Source organism: Macrotis lagotis, chromosome 1 (assembly GCF_037893015.1).
Source record: "Macrotis lagotis isolate mMagLag1 chromosome 1, bilby.v1.9.chrom.fasta, whole genome shotgun sequence".
Taxonomy (NCBI): Eukaryota; Metazoa; Chordata; class Mammalia; order Peramelemorphia; family Peramelidae; genus Macrotis; species Macrotis lagotis.
The window spans coordinates 401,225,292-401,245,795 of record NC_133658.1 but is presented as its reverse complement, the minus strand read 5'-3'; the positions used below and the strand labels follow the sequence as shown (position 1 = coordinate 401,245,795).

At 42.1% G+C, this 20,504-nt stretch overlaps 1 protein-coding gene across 1 annotated transcript; it reads left to right on the top strand.

The window, feature by feature from the left end:
* Positions 1–7,085: 7,085 nt before the first annotated feature.
* CDX1 (caudal type homeobox 1) lies at positions 7,086–20,120 on the top strand. Its single transcript, XM_074230418.1, has 3 exons — positions 7,086–7,542; positions 18,496–18,641; positions 19,899–20,120. Exons 1-3 carry the CDS (start codon positions 7,086–7,088, stop codon positions 20,118–20,120), a joined length of 825 nt encoding a protein of 274 aa, XP_074086519.1.
* Positions 20,121–20,504: the final 384 nt, after the last annotated feature.

The window sequence follows — 20,504 nt, the reverse complement described above, 5'->3', positions numbered from 1 at the left end:
GACTAAGGCACCTGGGATCTGAGGGTGGATCCAAGTATGGTGTCTGAGCACAGGCCAGAGATTGAGTGAGGAGAGAGGAGGAAAGGACAAAACTGGGGTAGGGGGAAGCTGGGCTGCTTGGGGTTGGGGAAGGAGTCAGCCCTCCATGTAGCTGATGATTCTGAGAGTCATGGGCTTCTGGCAAGCTGAGGAAGAACCTTCTTTCCATCCACAGAGGCCACAGATTCTCCCTGGTAGTAAATGTGAATCTGCAGTCCTCTCCCAGGAGCCATAAACAGAATAAAAAAAAGTCATTATCAGCAAGATCTTTACAGCACTATTGTCTCTGGCCACTCCCTGTTTCCCCACACAATCCCATCCCCTTCCCACATCCACACCTTCTGAAAGGGCGGTACTGAAGGGGAGCTAGGTCCTGAACCTGGTGGGAGTAGAGAAAGGGGCCCAGAACTGTGGGAGAGAGTGGGAGGTTAGCAATCTATTTGTCCAATAAAAAGCATTAACTTAGAGATAAGGTTCTGGAGAGAGGAACAAGAAGTTCCCCACTGGTCCCAGGGCCTCTCTTCCCACAGCTGTTCTCTTTTTCTCAGGACCTCCCAGGGCCAGGCAAGTCCCACCCATCAGGTTGCAGACTGACCCATACTTCCTTTTTCTCCAGAACTTCATGGCTAAATAAGTTAGACCCTTCTTTCCTTTGAAAATCAAGGGTCATTGCCTGTTCTGGGAAAGCTGCTCTAGGCACCAACAGGAACTCTCTCTCTGTGTCTCAATTTCCCCATCTGATCAGTCTTCAATTCAGTCCCTATTTCTGCCCCAGTCAGAGCTAGTATGTTTTTTGGACAGAATAAGTGTGCATAACAAAGGGTATAGTACCTGAGCATGAGCTTCTTGTGACTTAAATAGTTTGACACTTTGGATCAACTTGGCTGGCTGAAAAGGGTCAGGGCTCATCAATCTTGCTACATGTGATTTGAGGGATCCATTTTCCTTATCATATACATGCCACTCCCTTCGGCTCTGTCTGGCAGGAATTCCAGTCTCTCCCAACCTATCTTTCAAGGCTTAATTCCAATGATGCCTATTCCATGAAATCTTTCTTGATCTCCCTAGCCACATCTGATTTCTTTCTCTCTCTTCTGCATTCTCCCTCCCAGAACTTTGCTCCTCTGGTTCATTTACCCCATTCTACTCTATAATGTCCAGCTAAATGGTACCTTAGAGGACAGTTAACCAACATCTTCATTTGTAGTTGAGGAACTGAAGCTCAGAGAGAAGTTAAGGGACTTACTTGAAATCTGTGCAAGGGCCTCTGAGTCCAAGTCCAGTGATCTTTCCTCTGTTTTGTTGTTAAGTCATTTCAGTTGTGTCTCACCCTTCATAGGATTTTGTTGGCAGATACTAGAGTAGCTTGCTATTTCCTGCAGCTCACTTTAGAGATGATAGAACTTAGTAACCATTATTACACAGCTAGTAAGTGTCTAAAGCTGGATTTCATCTCACAAAGATGAGTTTTCTGGACTCCAGGCTAAGTGCCCTGTCCACTCCACCACCTTGTTGCTTTGCATATAATAGGAACAGCATTAAATATTTGCTAAATTTAATTACTCTCTACCACCACCACACCCTACACCCAATAGAAATAGCTTCGGTTTCTTCATTCTTAATCTCATAAACCTAGTGGCCATCCTTTGGCAATCTATGCACTCTGTGATACATATGGCACACTCAAAATCAAATGCTTGGAAACTTAAGGTGATAAATGCATTTATTGATTGTGCTCTTATGAGTAAACCTAGTAGCTCTAAATCTAGAAGGATCTTTAGGTGTCATCTAGTATGAAATTTTCATAACTCTGGACCCAGAGATCCTACTTTTAGGCATATACCCCAAGTTGGTCAAAGACAGAAGGAAAGGTCTCATATACACAGTAAAATACATACATATATATATTATATATATATATATATATATATATATATATACTATAAATATATAAATGCTATAATGTGATAGGAAGAAGTAGAAACAAAGCAGATGTTCATCAACTAGGAAATGGTTGTGGCACATGAAGTAATTGAATATTATCATTCCTTAAGAAATAAGGAATTTGGGGGCAGCTAGGTGGTGTAGTGAATAGAACACCCGCCTTGGGGTCAGGAGTACCTGGGTTCAAATCAGACCTCAGACACTTAATAATTACCTAGCTGTGTGACCTTGGGCAAGCCACTTAACCCCATTGCCTTGAAAAATCTAAAAATAAATAAATAAATAATAAGGAATTTGAAGAATTCAGATAAGAATGAGAACATGAAATGATACAAAGTGAAGTAAGAAGAACCAAGAAAACAATATACACAAAGACTAACTTTAAGGTAAAAGAAAACAACAATAAAATGAAACCAAATGATAAATAGTTAACCAGGTTTGGCCCAAGATCCTGGGGCAGTACAGCCCCTTAAGGACTGATCTTGCAAACTATTAAGGGTTGAGAGGGTAGGAAAGAATTCTGGACCCTCTCTTGGATGAGGAAGCAGAAAGAAGGAAGAGCCAGGGTTATTCTGTTTAAACAAAATCCCAGGCAACTGTTCAAAGAAAAGATATAGGAAAGCAGAACTGTGTCCAGGGAAGAGAATGCTCTTACAGAACCTGGTCAGCAACCCTTCCTACACAAACTCATCAGAGTTGCAGGGGGAAAGAACTCCCATGGAATCCATCAAGAGACCTGAATTCTAATTAATTAGGATGCAGTTTTGAAAAATTATAAGAAGAAATAATTAAGTGGGAGAAAAATATTTGTAGAAAGCTTCTTTGATAAGGATTCTATTTCTAAATCATGAAGAAACTGTTTCCAATTTATAGAAGCAAGAGCCATTCCCAATACCAACAGGTAGTTTTCGAAGGAAGGAATCCAAGCTATCAATAGTCACAGTGGCATAAAAATGCTCCAAATTAGAAAAATGTAAATTAAACAATTCTGATTTTCTACTTCAAACCCATAATTGAGATTGAGATTAAGATTGATCTTAAAAATAGAAAATGACAAACATTGAAGGGACTACAGGGAAAATAGGCAAACAAATATACTTTTGGTAGGACTGTGAATTGGTCTATCCATTCTGGAAAGCAATTTGAAACTATATACTCCAAAAGTCACCAAACTGTGCCTGTTTTTTTTGGGGGGGGGGTGTTTGTTTTTAAATAAAAGAAAGATTTTATTTAATTTGAGTTTTACAATTTTTCCCCTACTCTTGCTTTCCTCTTCCGCCCCCCCAACAGAAAGCAGTCTGTCAGTCTTTACACTGTTTCCATGGTATACATTAAACTAAGTTGAATGTGATAAGAGAGAAATCATATCCTTAAGGGAAAAAAAAAGTATAAGAGATAACAAAATTACATAATAAGATAACGGGTTTTTTTTTTAATTAAAGGTAATAGTTTTGGTCTTTGTTTGAACTCCACAGTTCTTTCTCTGGATACAGATGGTATTCTCCATCGCAGATACCCCAAAATTGTGCCTGATTGTTGCACTGATGAAGTGAGCAAGTCCGTTGAGGTTGATCATCCCCTCCATGTTGCTGTTAGGGTGTACAATGTATTTCTGGTTCTCTTCATCTTGCTCAGCATCAGTTCATGCAAATCCCTCCAGGTTTCCCTGAATTCCCATCCCTCCTGGTTTCTAAAAGAACAATAGTATTCCATGACATACATATACCACAGTTTGTTAATTCATTCCCCAATTGAAGGATATTTACTTAATTTTTGTTTTTTGACCCAATGAAAACACTACTTAGACTTATGTTCAAGAAATCAAAAAAAAGGAGGAAAAGATCCAAATACAAAAATATTTAAAGCTAGTCTTTTTTTTATTGACAAAGAAAGTAAGGGGGTGGGGGGTTAGGAATTTAAGGGATTATTATTTTGTCATAAAAAATTATGAAAGGAATGGTTTCAAAGAAACTTGGGAATACTGATATGAACTGATGCAGAGTGAAGTGAGCAGAAAAAGAAGAAAAATAAATAGAATGTAAAGAAAAACAGCTTTGAAAGACTTAAGAACACTAATCAATATTATGATCATCCATGATTTCAGAGTACAAATGATTAAGCATGCAACTCACCTCCTAAAAGAAAAATGATTTAAAAAAATGTATTCAGAACCCTAACAGCAGCATGGGGTTGATGATCAACCTTAATGGACTTGCTCATTCCATCAGTGCAACAATCAGGCACAATTTTGGGATATCTGTGATGGAGAATGCCATCTGTATCCAGAAAAAGAATTGTGGAGTTTGAACAAAGACCAAAGACTGTTACCTTTAATTTAAAAAAAAACCAATATCTTATTATGTAATTTTGCTATCTCTTATACTTTATTTTTTTTCTTAAGGATACATCTCTTTCATCACATTCAACATAGATCAATGTATACCATGGAAATAATGTAAAGACTAACAGACTGCCTCCTGTGGGGAGTAAGGAGGAGGGAAGCAAGACTAGGGGAAAATTGTAAAATTCAAAATAAATAAATAATTTTTCAAAAAATTTATTTAGGGGCAACTAGGTGGCGCAGTGAATGGAGTACTGACCTTGGAGTCAGGAGGATCTGAGTTCCAGTCCAAGCTCAGACATTTAATAATTGCCTAGCTATGTGACCTTGAGCAAGGTCACTTACCCTATTGCCTTAAATAAAATTTAAAAAAATTTTTTTAATGTATTCAACATGCATGTTTGTATGTGACTAATTTGGGAATTATACAAATTCATTACAAAAGTCTTTTTCTTTTCATTGAGTATAGTGGAGATGGGAGGGAGAAAAGGACTAAGGGTAGCTTCCCCAAAAAGAAAAAAAAAAAGAAGAGAAGAAAAGCCAAAAGGAACCACTGACAAGCAGGATATCTTTGAAAAATTATATGTTGAGTTTGTTATATAATTTAATTTAAAAGAAAAACAAGTTCTATATCATAAAAGATCACAGTGCAATCTCTTCCTGTTATAATATATATGAAAATGTTCATTTATTTGATATTTATTAATTTTTCAGAATTTTTTTTTACCAAGTAAAGGATATAATCTTGAACAAATCATTTCATCTTCTGGAGGTTAGTTTCTTTGCCTACAATGGGTGAGAGAAGGGTGAATGGAAATTGGGCTTCATGAACTCTAAGGTATTTCCCAGTTAAGGCACTATATTTGAAAATGGCCTTATAGAGATCATGTCTAGCTTTGAAACTTTAAGGTTCCTTCCATTTCTGACTCCATAAGAGACAAAGATCCTAAAAATTCCCAGGTCTTTACCTATAGAATTATGGATCATTGTATATTTAAAGTCAGAAGGTATCTGAGATCAAACCTGAAGCTGGAAGAGGTGAAGCTATTTGTTGAGGTTACAATAGTTTCTAAGTGAGGGAGGCAGAATTTGAACTCACATCTTCCTAACTTTAAACTCAGAACTCTATCCATAAGAATGTGTTTAGACTTAGAAGGAAGCCCTGCTGAGGGTTAGAGGTGTCAAAAGCCAGAAAGGGAGGGCTTTGTCCAACACTATTTCCCTTTGAAGTTTTATATAAATTGAGTGATTAAGCCTAACCATGCTTTCTTTTTCATGTGGGGAGGGGGGGAGGGAGAGAAAAGGGAAGAGGAAGAGGTTGGGGAGAGAAAAATCAAAGGGAAGAATTAGAAAGAAACAGTGGGGGAAAGAGAGGTACAGAGGAATAAAGAAGAAATAGAAGTGGTTGCTGGGGAAGTGAAGTGGAAGGGAAGGTTGAGGAGATAGCTTATTGTGCTTAAGTATTTTCAGGCTCATGTGCTTATGTTTCTGGGAGAAAAAAATGACTTTTAGGAATCTACTGCACTAGTTCATCTTATAACAGGAATCACTAAAAAGGGGGAGGGGAGGGGATGTGATCAAGTACTTCCACCCCCAGAGATAAGAGCAAGCACTTCTGGTTCTAGGGTTAGGACTAAAGAGATCATGTGGATCTAAAATAAGCCATAATACTGTTCCACACTACAATTCCATTAATAAAGTTCTCCCCAACCTTTTTTTTCCTTTCTTCTCCCTCCCCACTTACCTCAAAGAGCAAGTGATCTGGTATCCAAGAATCTCTATTTCAATTCTACTAAATTCATTTGGGCAAGTCACTTTTCCTTAACTGGGCCTTAGTTTTCTCAGCTTAAAAATAAGGAGTTTGACCCAGGTGTCTTCAAAGTCCCTGCCAGCTCTAAGTTCCATACTCCTCAAGATCCTGATGTACAAGATATCTCCAAATCTGTTTTAATCCTTCCTCTCCTTGGAGTCTAAAGAGACCCAGACTCCCCATTGTCAATTAAAATCCTAACCCTACCCTTGCCCCTTCTTAGCATCTCAATTTCATTAGTCTAAGCAGTACCCCTTTTCCTCTACCATCTTTAGGGAAGGGGAGAATCAAGCTAGTTTAGGGGATCAGGATGGAGGATGGGCATGCCCAGCTCCCATTTAGACCTGAAATCCTTGGGGTGGAAGCTGGGGAGCAACAGGTCTTAGACTTTAGAGACAGAAAGGTTAGGATAATCTAATTCACCTCTCTTATTTTACAGATAAGGAAACTGAGACCAGACACTTGAAATTTAAGTAAGGTCACACTTTTCCTTTCTGTCTAAGATTTCTGATTCCCCCTCACCAAAGGTCTTCTCCCCTTTTTCCCCTGCCCCCCCACCACCCCCAACCCTAGTCAGAGTTTCCCCTTCCTTCCCAACCCCGGGTCCCGCCAGGGTGACAGTCCTTTAGTTGCCCCCTAGGCCAGAGCAATTTGTCTCCCTTTGAACCCTGCCCCCTCCCGGGTCTTCCTCCCTTTGATTCCGGGACTCTGAGCTTTCCTAGGCTTTGAAATGCAAACCCGCCTTTCCAAGCAAAGGGCCCAGGAGGCCAGGCCCTATAAAAGATCGGGGTGGTGCCTCACCGGCTGGGGGCGAGTAAGTTCAGGTGAACAGTTAATCCGGCAAAGTGCTGGGGCCAGGTCAGAGACTGGGACTGGGGCCCGGGCTGAAGCCAAGGAAGACCTGGAAGGTGGCAGCAGTGCCCAGCATGCACGGGGGGCTCCCCACCAAAGATGTACGTGGGTTATCTGCTCGAGAAGGATGCCAATATGTACCCCAGCCCTGTCCGGCACGCGGGGCTCAACCTCAGTCCACAAAGCTATGTACCTTCGCCTCCAACTCAGTACTCGGACTTTCCCAGCTACCAACATGTCCAGGGGATTAACAGCGATCCTTCCCATGGGCTGCCTGGGACAGCCTGGTCTTCACCCTACCCCCCAGCCAAGGATGACTGGACTGCCTACGGACCAGGCCCCACAGCCCCTACTGCCAGCCCGGCCCAGATCAGCTACAGCCCTGCAGACTTTGGTGCCGTCCAGGCTCCCCCAGGTTCTGGCCTGGGCCTCCTCCCATCCTCCTTGAGCACCCCGGGGGCACCGCTTTCGCCCAGCGCACAGAGGCGCACACCCTACGAGTGGATGAGGCGCAGTGGGTCGGCGGGCCACAGCAGCGGTAAGATGGCTCCAACAGGTCCCAAGCCTGTACCCCTTCCCACTTTCCTCAAGGGCTGGGTGACACCCAGTGCTAACAAGGACTAAGAGATGGCCATGAAGGTCTAAAGTGAGATTAGCAGATTGGTGGGCTAGGGTGGCAAGGATTGCTATCCCCCATTTTACAGATGAGGAAACTGAGGTCCCGAGAGGTTCAGTGTCTTAACCAAGGTCATCTCCCCAGTAAGTGAAAGAATCAGGATTAAAATTCATGTCTAATAGTTTTATGTCCTGCCTTATTTTCCTTCTACCCTGTTGCCTTTTTTAAAAGATCTTCACACCCAGTTCATTTACCAAGCTTTTCTGCCTTCAGACTATAAATTAAGTAAACTCCCTGGGGGTTCCTCTCTGCTGCATAGTTCCTATAAACTCTTAGTTCTGATCCCCCACCTCCACTTAGCACTTGAATTTAGTAGTCCCCAACTCAGAAACAGGTGCTTTGCAGGAAGTGGGCCAGCAGCCACAAAAAAAAAAAAAAGCCACGGAATTCTAGCCTCCATCATCTCTTGGGGGGGGGGGGGGGGTCAGTGGAATCTCATGTCTGTCAGCCAGCAATTCCAGCTTCCCGAGCCAACTGGTCCTAGACCCGAGCAAAATGTTCAGAGTTAGGGAGGAGTAAACCTGGTCCATAATCCCACAACTCTCAATTATTTTACAGACCTCTTATTTACCACACCCACACACCTACACTCCTTCTCTCTCTCTCTCTCTCTCTCTCTCTCTCTCTCTCTCTCTCTCTCTCTCTCTCTCTCTTAATTCAACCTCAAAAGGAAACTGTGAAGGCATTATTTATCTGTATATCTCCCTCAGTTGTTAAGTGGACTTGAACTGGAGTGTACTTTGGATAAATGTTTGTTGAAATTTATTTGAATTTTATTTGAATCAAATTCAATCGTCTCCACTACATTTTGTCTCCCAATTTATTTGTGTATCTCTTTTCTTCTTCAAAAGCTGTGACTGGAGGATTCAAGGGGCTGGACCCCAAAACCCTTTTCCACTTGGGGAATTAAAGGCCAGAGAGCTCATCCATGAACTTTGGCACAGGATGGCACTTTCTAGTCTTCTTCCCTGAGCCCTCTCCTCCTTAGTGCCAGGGTGGAGTTCTGACCATTGCCTGAACTCTTGACCTCCCCGGGGAGGGAAAGCTGGTGGGAAAGTGGAAACCCCAAAGAAGCTGGTGGGCATCTCTCCTCTCCTCTCCTCCCCTAAGACTGCCTCTGATCCCCTTTCTTCAAAGGCCCAGGGAGGTAAGAGTACAAAGACCCGGGCTTTAATGAGGGAAAGGCAAGTGCCTTTCTAAGGATTTCCCTTTGTCATGTAAACGGGGCACGCCTGGCCCACGGGGGGACTCCTGTTTGCAGGAAGGTGAGGGGGGCATCCCATTGTCCAAACCTAGTCCCTAACAAAAGCTGCCTGGATTTGGGGGCGGGGAAACATGCCTGCCTGGGAGGCTTTGATGTGGTCCGACACCTCAGGCTGTTGCCACAGCAGCTCCAGCAAATTCTCCCCAACTTCCCCTTTCCTCCCACCCAGGCCTTGGGGCAGGTGCTAGGAAGCAACTCGGTGGGAGAAGTTCCTCCGTGACTTCGGAGCCTTGAAGGTATCTGCCTCTAAGTTCTACTTCTACTCTAGGACGCCCTGGCCATCTTCTTCCACAAACTTCTTTTGCCTGTTCCTTCCACACCCATTACCCATCCCTCAGTAAACAAATATGGTTCTTTCATCCCTCCTCACCCCAACACCTTGCCTTTTCATTTAAGGTGCTGGGGTAAAAGAATAGTCCAGTTTCTTGGGTTAAGAGGGTCCTGTACTCTGGTAGTCTCTCTTTCCTACCCCCCTCCCCATCCCAATTTGGCTCTGCCAGAACCCTCTGCAGGAGATTTCAGTCACTCCATCTCTTTCAGTGAATGTTAACTGGACCACCCTCACTCATTAGAATTTCTAAGAAACAGCTGGAGTAGGAGAAGAAAGTTGGGTTTGAAGGAATCAGTGGAAGGAACTGAGTTTGAAGACTACCTCAGCTACTTACTGAGTGATGATGGGCGAGTTAGTCTACCTTTCAAGCCTCAGATGCCTCATCTAGAAAAGAATGGGTTAGACTAGGTCTTCAATGTCCTTATTCTAAGTCCAGTGGTCCAGCTACCCAAGACTTACCTTCAGCTTTCTTCCTAGGAGCAGTAGAATAGGAAGAGCATCGAACTGGGAATCAGCAGAATAGATTCCTGTCCTTATTTGATCCTTGACTTATTAACCTCAGTCTGCTTCAGTTTTTCCAATAGTTCCCCCAAATGGGGGTGATGGCACCCCCTCTCAGGATTGCTGTGAGAATCAAAGGAGATAATATTTGCAACTAAGTGATATGATAAATGTTAGCCATTATCATCATTTATGTGACCTTGGGTAATTTCTCTTGGTTTTCTCTAACATGAGAGCATTGTTCTAGATAATCTCTAGTTGGGGAAGGGTTTCTGAAATGTGGAATTTTAGTGAGGGAAGAGAAATTAAATATGATCTCTTTCGTCTTGTCCTCAGAAGGAGAAACTGAGGCACAACAGACAGAGGCTTGGAAAAAAAAAGCAGGTGTTTGCTCCCTTCCAACTGTTTAGGATTCCTTTACTAAAGCCAAGGAAGTTGCCTTTGAGATAGTAAACTTCAAAGAAATCCTTGTTCAGGTTATCAAAGAGACTGCTTTCTAGGCTGCTTCTGAGAGTGGGGGATGGGGAAAGCCTTTAAGTAGGTCAGAGGGCATTCAGGAAGATTATCTGGAGAGTGCTATCTCAATATCTTACTTTTTCCAGCCCTAAAGTGGGCAGAGGCAACTTAATGTAGTGTAATCAAGGTCTTGTACTCAGCAAGACTCAGGTTCAAACATAACCTTTGCTATGAGCTAGCAACATTTCTCAGACTTCAACATTAGCTTCTCAGTGTTCAAGGTTAAGCTCTGAAACTATACACTACAAAAGTTCCTAACTGCCTTGATGGAGAAAGTTTACATACATGGAATCCCCTTTGTTAATAAAATCACAGAGCTGAACCAGAAGACAAAAGAAAAATAGGAAGTTCTTAGCTCCAAAGAATATTAGAAGAGGGAAAAAACAATAGGGACATTTGAATAATAACTGGCATTTATATAAGGGATATATGTGTATGTGTGTGTGTGTGTGTGTGTGTGTGTGTGTGTGTGTGTGTGTAAAAATCTCATCTTCAAGACATAGCAATGAGTTAAATACTATTATTATCACCATTTTTTAGATGAGGAAACAGAGGCCCATAAAAGTTAAGTGACTTGCCTAAGATCATATACATAATAAAAACAGAACTGGGGTTTGAATCCAGGTCCTCTGATCCTAAATACATCTCTCTTTCCACTACACTATGCTTTTACTGAGCCTCAGTTTCTTCATCTGTAAAACAGATATAATAATGCTCACAAACAATTTATAGGACCCTTCACAGAGAAAAGCCTTGTAAACTTTACAGTTCTGTAGCTTAAGTATATGAGCATTTTAAAATATTTGGATAAGTACGTCAGTATAATTGATTTCCTTTGTAATTCTATATATGTTATGCTTAAAAACATTATTCTGAGAAGGAATCCATAGGCTCTACCAGACTACAAAAGATTCTATAAAACATAAAAAAGTGTAATAGAAATGTAAGTAGTTGTTTTTGTTATCATCATCATCATCATCATTATTGATGAATGTGACACTGTTTGACAAGGAAAGGAAAGGGTGAACATATCTTGGGGACAAGGATCCCTTGCCCAGGTTCTCCTTTGTCAAAAGAGACAACCTGATCTGCCTAGTCAGGATTTAGTTGTTCAATAGAAGCTTTAATGAACTCCTGGGGTTTGAGTTTGGGGCATTTTCTTTGTCTAGGAAACTGGCGGCAGAAGACTCAGCTGTCTCAATGTCCCCATCCTGACATACCTGAATGCTTTTGTCATCCTTCCTATGTCCAGGCCATCCACCAGTTACATGAACCCCCATGGAAACTGGGTAAGAGACTCCACAGAAGTCAAGGATCACAGTCCATATTTAGGGCACACAACTGACCAGCTCAAACCAAGGAGACAGCTTTGTGGTCATGGAAGAAAAACTGGATGTGAAGTAAGAGGACTTGCCCAGGGCAGGAAAGGCAGATCCCTGCTACTCTCTGCCTCTATGATCTTCAGTAAAATCATACCCTCTTCTTCCTCATCTATAAAATGAGGAACTTGAATGATTGAATGGCCTTTAAGGTCTCTTACAGCCCACAACAACACTATCCTATGTTCTTTCAAGGAGAATGTCATGACTTTCTCCCACTTCCACACCTTGTCTAGGCTCCAGATCATACATACCAAACTTCCCTATGGTGCATAATACTACCTAGCTTGTGGAACTTTAAAACACTGTCTTTATTAGGAAGAAGATGATGGCAGAAGCAAGAAGCCAGAATAAATCAATCCATACAGGGGCAACTAGGTGGTACAGAGGATATGTACCAACTCTGGAGTCAGGAGGAACTGAGTTCAAAATTGGTCTGTGTAATGCTGGGCAAGTCACTCAACTCTGTCTGCCTTGGTTTTTCTCATCTGGAGAAGGAAATGACAAACCACTCCAGAATCTTTGCCAAGAAAACCTCAAATGGCCACAGAGAATTAGACAGGAATAACTCAACAATACAAATACATTGTGTGTTAAAGCACCATACTTAAGAAATGATTATTGAATGGGCTTAGGGCAAGAAATTATCTCTGGACCCCCACACTTGTATCTTTAAAATGGAGATTTTTTTAGGAGAAAATTTGGCTAGCTGATCTCTAAGGCTCTTTGCAGCTCCAAATCCTATGACCTGTCTTCATCTGAGGTGTGAGAACCAAGTGTGATAATTGATAAAAAAAAAAAATCACTTTGAGCAGTTAAAAAGAAAAACTCTCCTTTGACTTCCTTAATAGAACCAGCTAATCTCTATATCATCCTTCTGCTTCCTTCAAATCAAGCCCCATCTAAAGAATTTTTTACATATTTCTAAATGACCCCATTTTAATAGGGACATTAACATGCTAGGATGAACCCAAATGAGGATTTCCAGTATGGCAGAATTGACCATGTTTTCATATAACAATCTAAAAGCATTTTTAAGCACCTACTATGTGCTAATCATCACATTAGAATCACAGATCTATTCAACAGAAACTTTTTGGTCCAAATCCCCAATTTCCTGAGTCAACTGAGACTCACTGAGGTTAAAACAACTGATCTAAACTCACAGAGGTTAGGATTAGAACACAGATCCTCTGTAAGAGGTTGCTCTCCCCCTGACCCAAGTTTGCTAGAATAAACTAAGAAATCCTGCCCTCAGAAAGATCTGAAATGGTCTGCATTCTCCTAGGAGTTAATCCTGCCTCTCCATTTCTTTCCTGCCTCTCTTGGCCATCTGCTACCTTTTGGTTCCCAAAGAGAAGGATCAAGACTATAAGGGGCAGAGGGGGAAGAGGGCATTTCCAAAAGGAACTATGGCCTCCTAAAAATCATTGAATGGAAGAGGAGAGTTTTGGAGGAAGCCTAGTTCAGTTCACAACACTGACATGAGTCTTTATAGAGAAATACCAATACCTCCTGAGAGGTACACTTATTTCATTAGAGATCCCCTCAATTTGCTGGTAAGTACCTTCTTTGGAGAAGGAATATGATCACAGAATTGGGGAACTAGAATGAAGCTTAGAGATCTTCTTATCCAACCCCTTTATTTTATAGGCTTACTTGCCCAAGTCAAACAGCTTAGAAAGTGACTGAGGCAAGATACGAACTCAGTTCTAAATCTAATGTCCTATCTACTCCGCCCTAGTTTTCCTTATCTTTATTGCTATCTGCCATAGCTACACTTACTGAATGCTAACCCTAAAAATATCTCCAAAGTGTAGAGAAGAATTTACCCCCTTTAAGTTGGTCCAGAATCACAGATTCTCAGAGTTCAAAGGGTCTTTGGAGGTCATTTAGTCCCACTTTGTTGCTGTTTGTCCTTTGTTCTTGAAGAAAACCATGACATTGGGATTTTAGTGAGTGCACCCCAGCTGTGCAAAGTCACCAGCCCTTCCCCCTCAGAACCACCTGGGTCCAGTGAACAGATATGGATCAGAATTGCTGGAGATGACCCTGGATGCAGTGGGAGATCTTAACCTTTTAAAACTAGGTCTTTCCCAGTTCACAGTTTGACACCATCAAGTCATTAAGGTTAGATAAGAGAAAGATGAGAGGGGCAGCTAGGTGGTGCAGTGGATAAAGCACCGGCCCTGTAGTCAGGAGTACCTGGGTTCAACAAATCCGGTCTCAGACACTTAATAATTACCTAGCTGTGCGGCCTTGCGCAAGCCACTTAACCCCATTTGCCTTGCAAAAACCTTAAAAAAAAAGAGAGAGAGAGAGAAGATGAGGCAAAGAGGCCAAGAATGAGTACTTCCAAAAAAAAAATCTTAAAAAGGTTTTGGGGAGTGATTAAAGCAGATAAGGTTAAGAAGAGGCTAGGAGCCTCTTTTGCATAGTCAAAAAAAAAATCTGGGAGGGAACAATTCTCAGCCTTTCTGACCAAAATAGAAAGAATTGATGTTTGCATTCACTCTGAACCAATCAAGATTCAAACAATGACCAAGTGGGTTTAACCTTGTTATTGGCCAATTAAGGACGGCCAGAGTGATTTGAGACCTATAAACCCCAAGAAATCTTACCTGGCACTGATTCAGAATGAATGCAAACAACTCTTTCTTTTTTGACCAGAAACTCTGAGGGTCTTCCCCTCCCAAATTGATTTTTTTTTTGACAAGTAAAAGAGGCCATTTTTTGCTTCTTTTCTCACCTAGACAATCATCAAATGGGCCTTGCCTTTGTCAAACTGTGACCTGGGAAAGACCTAGCTTAAAAAAGTCAAGGTCTCCCATTGTATCACCTCCCCAAAGTCATGATCTTCTAGAATGAAGGACAAACAACCTCTGCAACAGCCCCACTGCTGCCAAATTGAAGAAGCTCCAAAGCTTCTTCCTTCCTTTCTCCCTCTTTCTCTCCCTCCCTCCCTTCCTTCCTCTCTTCCTTTTCTTCTCATACTAGTGAGTGCTCTGCCTGAAGGTCTGGTAATCCCACCTACTTATTGCCCAATACAGGACATCCCTTTAAAGCATCCCTGACAGTCTCTACTTAGAACCATGGGAACTTGGAACTGGAAGAGACTTTAGAGATCATCTAGTCCAATCCATAACTGAGCAGAGACTGATCCCCCCTCTAGAACATTTCCAAATGATTAGATTGGAAGCACTCCATTATCCATTTTCACTTTCTGACTGCTTAAGCTGTTTGGAGCCTTTTCCTTAGGTCAAGTTGAAATCTGACTCTTTTACCTTCTCCTCATTATCCCTACTTCTGCCCTCTGAGGTCTAGCAGAATAAGCCTCTTCTTTCTTCAGACATCCTTTTAGATATTTGAAGACATCCATCTCATCCACAAACCTCTTCCTCCACCCCATTCCCCAACCAAATCTCATAAGAATTTAACCAGTTTTTATAGAGAGAGCTGCATTTTCCTGGTGGTCCTCATCTGAACATTCTCTAACTTGTCAACATCCTTCCTAAATTGTCACCCCCAGAACTGACCACAGCACTATAGATGTTATCTAACCAGAGTTGAAGCAGTTACCTGGCCCTTCTCTGCACCTCAGACTTTTAATTCATCCTAACACAGCTTTAGCTTCCTTGCCTACCTTGTCTCACTCTTGATTCATTATGCTAATAACTCCTATGATGGGGAAATCACTATTTCTCAAAGGTATACCATCTATTGTTGGATAGCTTTGATTGTTAGAAAGTTCTTTCATTCAGCAGAAATTCTTCATGGGTCAAACAGCAGCTCTATGGGCAGCTCTATGAAGTACAGTGGGTGGGGGTGGACTGGAATCCAGAGGACTTGAGCTTGGAGCCTGCCTCAGACACTGGAAAATCACCTAATCTCTCAGTTTTAATTTCTTCATCTGTAAAATGGGAATAATAATAGCAACAACCTAGTGATGAGTGTATCAAATGAAGTTAAAAATGTAAAGTACTTTGTAAACATTCTTCTTCACCTTCCCCTCCTCCTCCTCTTTCTCCTCCTCCTTCTTCTTATCCTTCCTCTTGGCTTTCTTCTTCTCCTCTTTCTTCTCTTCTTTTCCTTCTCTTGTTCTTGTTCTTCCTTCTTCTTCTTCCTCTTCTTCCTTATTTTTGGGACAGGTAGGTGGTACAATAGAGAATGCTGAGCCTGGAGTCAGGATAACTTATCTCCCAGGCATTTATTAGCCATGTAACTGTGGGAAAATCATTTAACCCTGTTTGCCTCAGTTTCCTCATCTTTAAAATGAACAGGAGAAGGAAATAGCAAACCCCTCTGTTATCTTTGCCAAGAAAACCCCAAATGGGGTCATAAAGAGTCAGACACAATGAAGAAATGACTGGAAAACAAAAATTTTCTCAAGTCTAATGTGGGACTCTTTCCCTAGCCCAATTCCCAATTCCCCTGGAATCCACATATACTTTTCCCTTGAATCTCTTTTACTATTTTACCAACTCCTCTGTCCCACAGAAGCCTGGAGGTTGGATATCCGAGCCTCACACTGGGTACCAGAGAGGGAGATGAGGGAAGAAGAGAGGAGAAACTACCTGAGGATATTTTGGTTAATTTGTTTTTAGGAAAACTTCATCACTCCCCAGGGGCCTCGGTCCTCTGTTTCCCTTTGTTAAGTTTTAAATGAGTTCTCCTCTCTGGATTGGTTAATTATTATAGTCCTACCTTTTCTAAGACTATGTGGCCATGGCCAAGTTTCAGGGTTTTTTTTTCTGGGTTTTAGTTTTCTTATTTGCACAATGAGAAAATTGGATTAAATGATTTCTAAGGTCCTTTCCACCTACATGTTCAATGTTTCTCAAATTCCCATCAATATGAAAGCTGGGCCTTTTTCATACCAAGGCATTGCTCAGTTGTTCACCAAGTAGTTAACTCTTTTTAAAAAATTTTATTCATTTAAGGCAATGGGGTTAAGTGACTTGCCCAAGACCACACTGCTAGGTAATTATTAAGTGTCTGAGTCCAAATTTGAACTCAGGTCCTCCTGACTCCAGGGCCAGTGATCTATCCACCGAGTCACCTAGCTAATCCCTGATCTCCTGGAAGGCAGAATGGTGCACTTCATTTGTCTTCCGATCTCATCTCTTCCAATTTCAATCCATTCTTTACATAGCTGCAAAAAACGTTTCTCCTAAAGCACAATCTGAGCATGTCACCCATTTATTCAACAAACCCAAGTGATTCATTATTACCTTAGGAACAAATGGAGACCTTTCTGTTATACATTGCAAACCCTTCCCAGCCTGGTCTTCACTTACTTTTCTAACCTAATTACACATCATTGCCCCTCATACACTCTGGGGTCTCCTCTACCTAATCTGACTTTTCCTCATTTGCAGCATCATATTTTCTATCTCACTGTCTTTGCACTCACTGTTCCTTGTGCCTTCATTTCCTCCTCCCCTCTGCCTTGTGAAATTCCCTGGTTTCCTCCCAAACTCAGCTCAAGAGCTGCTCTCCATAAGAAACCTTTTTTAATCCTCCCAGCTTCCCCTGCTAAATTAGTGTGCAACTATTCTTGTATGTGTTTATATATGTATATTGTATCTTCCCCAATAGAATGTAAGTTCCATGAGAGCTGGGATTGCTTCATTTTCATTTTTATATCCCTAGAGATTAACAAACCATCTGGCACATAGTAGCTGCTTAATAAATATTTGTTGATTCATTGATTTGAGATTCTAAGCTGGTATTCCTTTTAGTGTAGGGGTGGGGAAATTTTAGCCCCTCAGCAACTGCAGGTGGGCCTCAAAATTCAAAAAATCTAGGATCTTTTTAGGGGAAAATTAATTAAATGTTTGACCAGATACAGTAGGCAAATGGTGGTATAAATATCCAAATAGCCTTTGGAGAAAAAAATGTTCTCTATCCTTGTTTTAGAGCTGTCTTCAGTAGCAGCTCTAGAGTCAGGACGACTTGTGATCAAATCTGACCTCAGACACTGGATATTATCTGTGTGACCTTGGGCAAATCACTTAACCCTGATTGCCTGGAATCTGGGTTCATCTCCAGTGGTCCTGATTCATATCTGTCTACTGGACCTAGATGACTCTGGAAGAGAAAGTGAGGCTGGTGACTAGCAGAGCACCCCCTTACTCAAATCCAATTCACTTGTCATGGCATCATCTCTCTTTTGTCATAGTCTTTTTTGAGAACAAAGGACAAGATCAATTATTAGCTTCATTTGGAACGGGGTCTGTGGAGTTAGGGAGAATAGACAAACAGAAAAGCATAAATGATTCTTTTCCATAAAAACTGCATTTTGCAATATGCCTCCTGCCACTGTTCTGAGTCATTCATACTCCCTCACCTTGTGACAATATGTTTAGCACATTTTTTTAGTAGGCTGACCATGATTAAAGTTTATAGGGATGATCTCAGTCTAGTTAGGACTAATTCTCAATCTATGACTTGAATTAGAGGTTGAACCTATGAAAGGGCTAGGACTTGGACTATGACTGACACATGGGCCCAAGCTACAGTTGACCATATGTCACATTTTGTGACTTGGTAGCCAGTGATAGTGGACAATAGTTAGAGCTAAGTTTGAGACAAGGGATAATCTGTGGGCAAATTGTGCCTCAGTGAATAGTCAGCCATAGAGGGATCTCTCTGGCCAGCTTTAGGGGCTCAGTCTTCATCATAGGATTAGGGCTATGTCTAGATTCAGGATTACTGTGTTCTTTACCTTCTTTTACTGGGGCTAGGCAGATAAGATGTTATGCATGAATTGTGACTGTGGCAGACTCCAGCTTGGACATACCCCTCCTCACTTTCCTTCCCTTGATTGCATGCCTCCCTAGGTAAGACTCGAACAAAGGACAAGTACCGGGTAGTATATACAGACCACCAGCGCCTGGAGCTGGAAAAGGAGTTCCACTACAGCCGCTACATCACCATCCGGAGGAAAGCTGAACTTGCTGTTAGCCTGGGGCTCACGGAGAGGCAGGTTTGTTCCCCATAGGATACCAAAAATGCCATAGAGTTCATCCAGAAGAGTAAAAGGGGGGGGTTCAACTCCCTTCACAGACAGTATGAAGTCATAAAAAAGAAGACTCAATTTGGGGCCAGAGAATTGGGTTCATATCCTAGCTCTGCTGCTTACTACCTAGATTTTTGTTTTATCCCTCTGGTCCTCAGTTTCTTCAGTTGTAAAATGGGGAAAGAAGAAGGATAGAGGAGCTAGAAGAGATCTAAGATTGATTCTCTTTGATCTTTTGAAAAAGTTTGAGCAAGGTAGGACTTTAGGGAGAGGAGACAGAGCAGATGGCCACTTGGTCATGATCACATGGCACTTTAGGAGTAGAGAGAGAGATGCTGCTCTCCTGCCCACTCCCCCAGACAGATGCCTATGCTTGCCTTCCCTCTCCATCCCTTTGAACTCTCCTCTTCTTTCTCCTATCCCCTTTCTCTCTCTTTCTCTTCTTTCTCCCCACCCCCTTCCTTTACTTCTTCTTTTTCTTCTTCTTTTTCTTCTTCTTCTTCTTCTTCTTCTTTTTCTTTCTTTCTTTCTTTCTTTCTTTCTTTCTTTCTTTCTTTCTTTCTTTCTTTCTCTCTCATACCTTCTAATAGACATCTATGGGATAGTCATCAAAAATTGGAAAAGGGCAAAAGAAGGAGGAATTTCCACCATCAAAGGGTCTTTAAGACACCAAGGAGGAACTCCCCATGACTTGTAGGTAGACCTGAGTTTATGCTAAGGAACTTTAATTATGTAACCATGAGCATTGTTTTGAGTTCCAATTTCCATGTCTATAAAATGGGAATAACACACAAGGTTGTGGTGAGGAAAGCAATTGGCTATCATAGAGTGAGTACTATAGAACTGGATCATAGGACTTAGAGCTGGGTCCAGTCCACCTCCCTCATTTTATAGATGAAGAAATGAAGGCCCATATAAGTAGTGACTTGCAAAAGGACACAGGCTCAGATGGAAGAGCTTAGATTTAACCCATGTCTCTTTTGATTCAAAACCCCAGATTTTTTGCACTCCCTGTACTTCCTCCCAGTGTGAGCTCCCTGACCTCTGACCCTTTCCCTGCTCTCTGTAATGTTAGCTTCATCTCAAATTCATTTGCTCTTGCCATGTGTTTCTCACTTCTCTCTCCCTGTCTCTGCTTCTCCTTCCCTCTTGCCCTCCCCTGCTGCCCACCACCCCTCCTCCCCCATCCATGGCTTCCCTCATCCATCTGTCCCTCCCTGGCAGGTAAAGATTTGGTTCCAGAACCGTCGGGCAAAGGAACGGAAGGCAAACAAGAAAAAAATGCAGCAGCAGCAACAAAGTCAGCCGAGCAGCACCACAGTCACCATGCCGACCCCAGGCTTGGGCCCCCTGCCTCCCAACACTTCCATGGGAAGTTTGTGCACCAGTACCACAGGCCTGTTGGCCTCCTCACCACTGACTGTCAAAGAGGAATACCTGCCCTAGGATTCACCCCTGGGCCTGAGCCCCAACAAACCTAGGAGAGACAGGCAGCTAAACCAGACCAGGCCAGGCCACAACAGCAAACTAGGGCAACAGTGTAGGAGTTAGGACTGGAGCAGAGGGCTCCTGGGGCAGCTGAATGAAAGGGGGAAGGGGGCTGGCTTTGTGTATCACCTGTGAAGTGGAATGAAATTCCTGCCCTAGGGACCTGAAGGGGCTGGGCTCTAGTCCTGGTGGTGAACTGACCTCCTGAGGGATCTTAGGCAAGTCACTTCCCCCTTTTTGTGGGACTTGATTTTCTATCTATAAAATGGGGAGAGGGGATTAGATTAGATGGTCTCTGAAGTCCCTTCTAATCCTTAACATTTTATAATTCTGTACAATCTG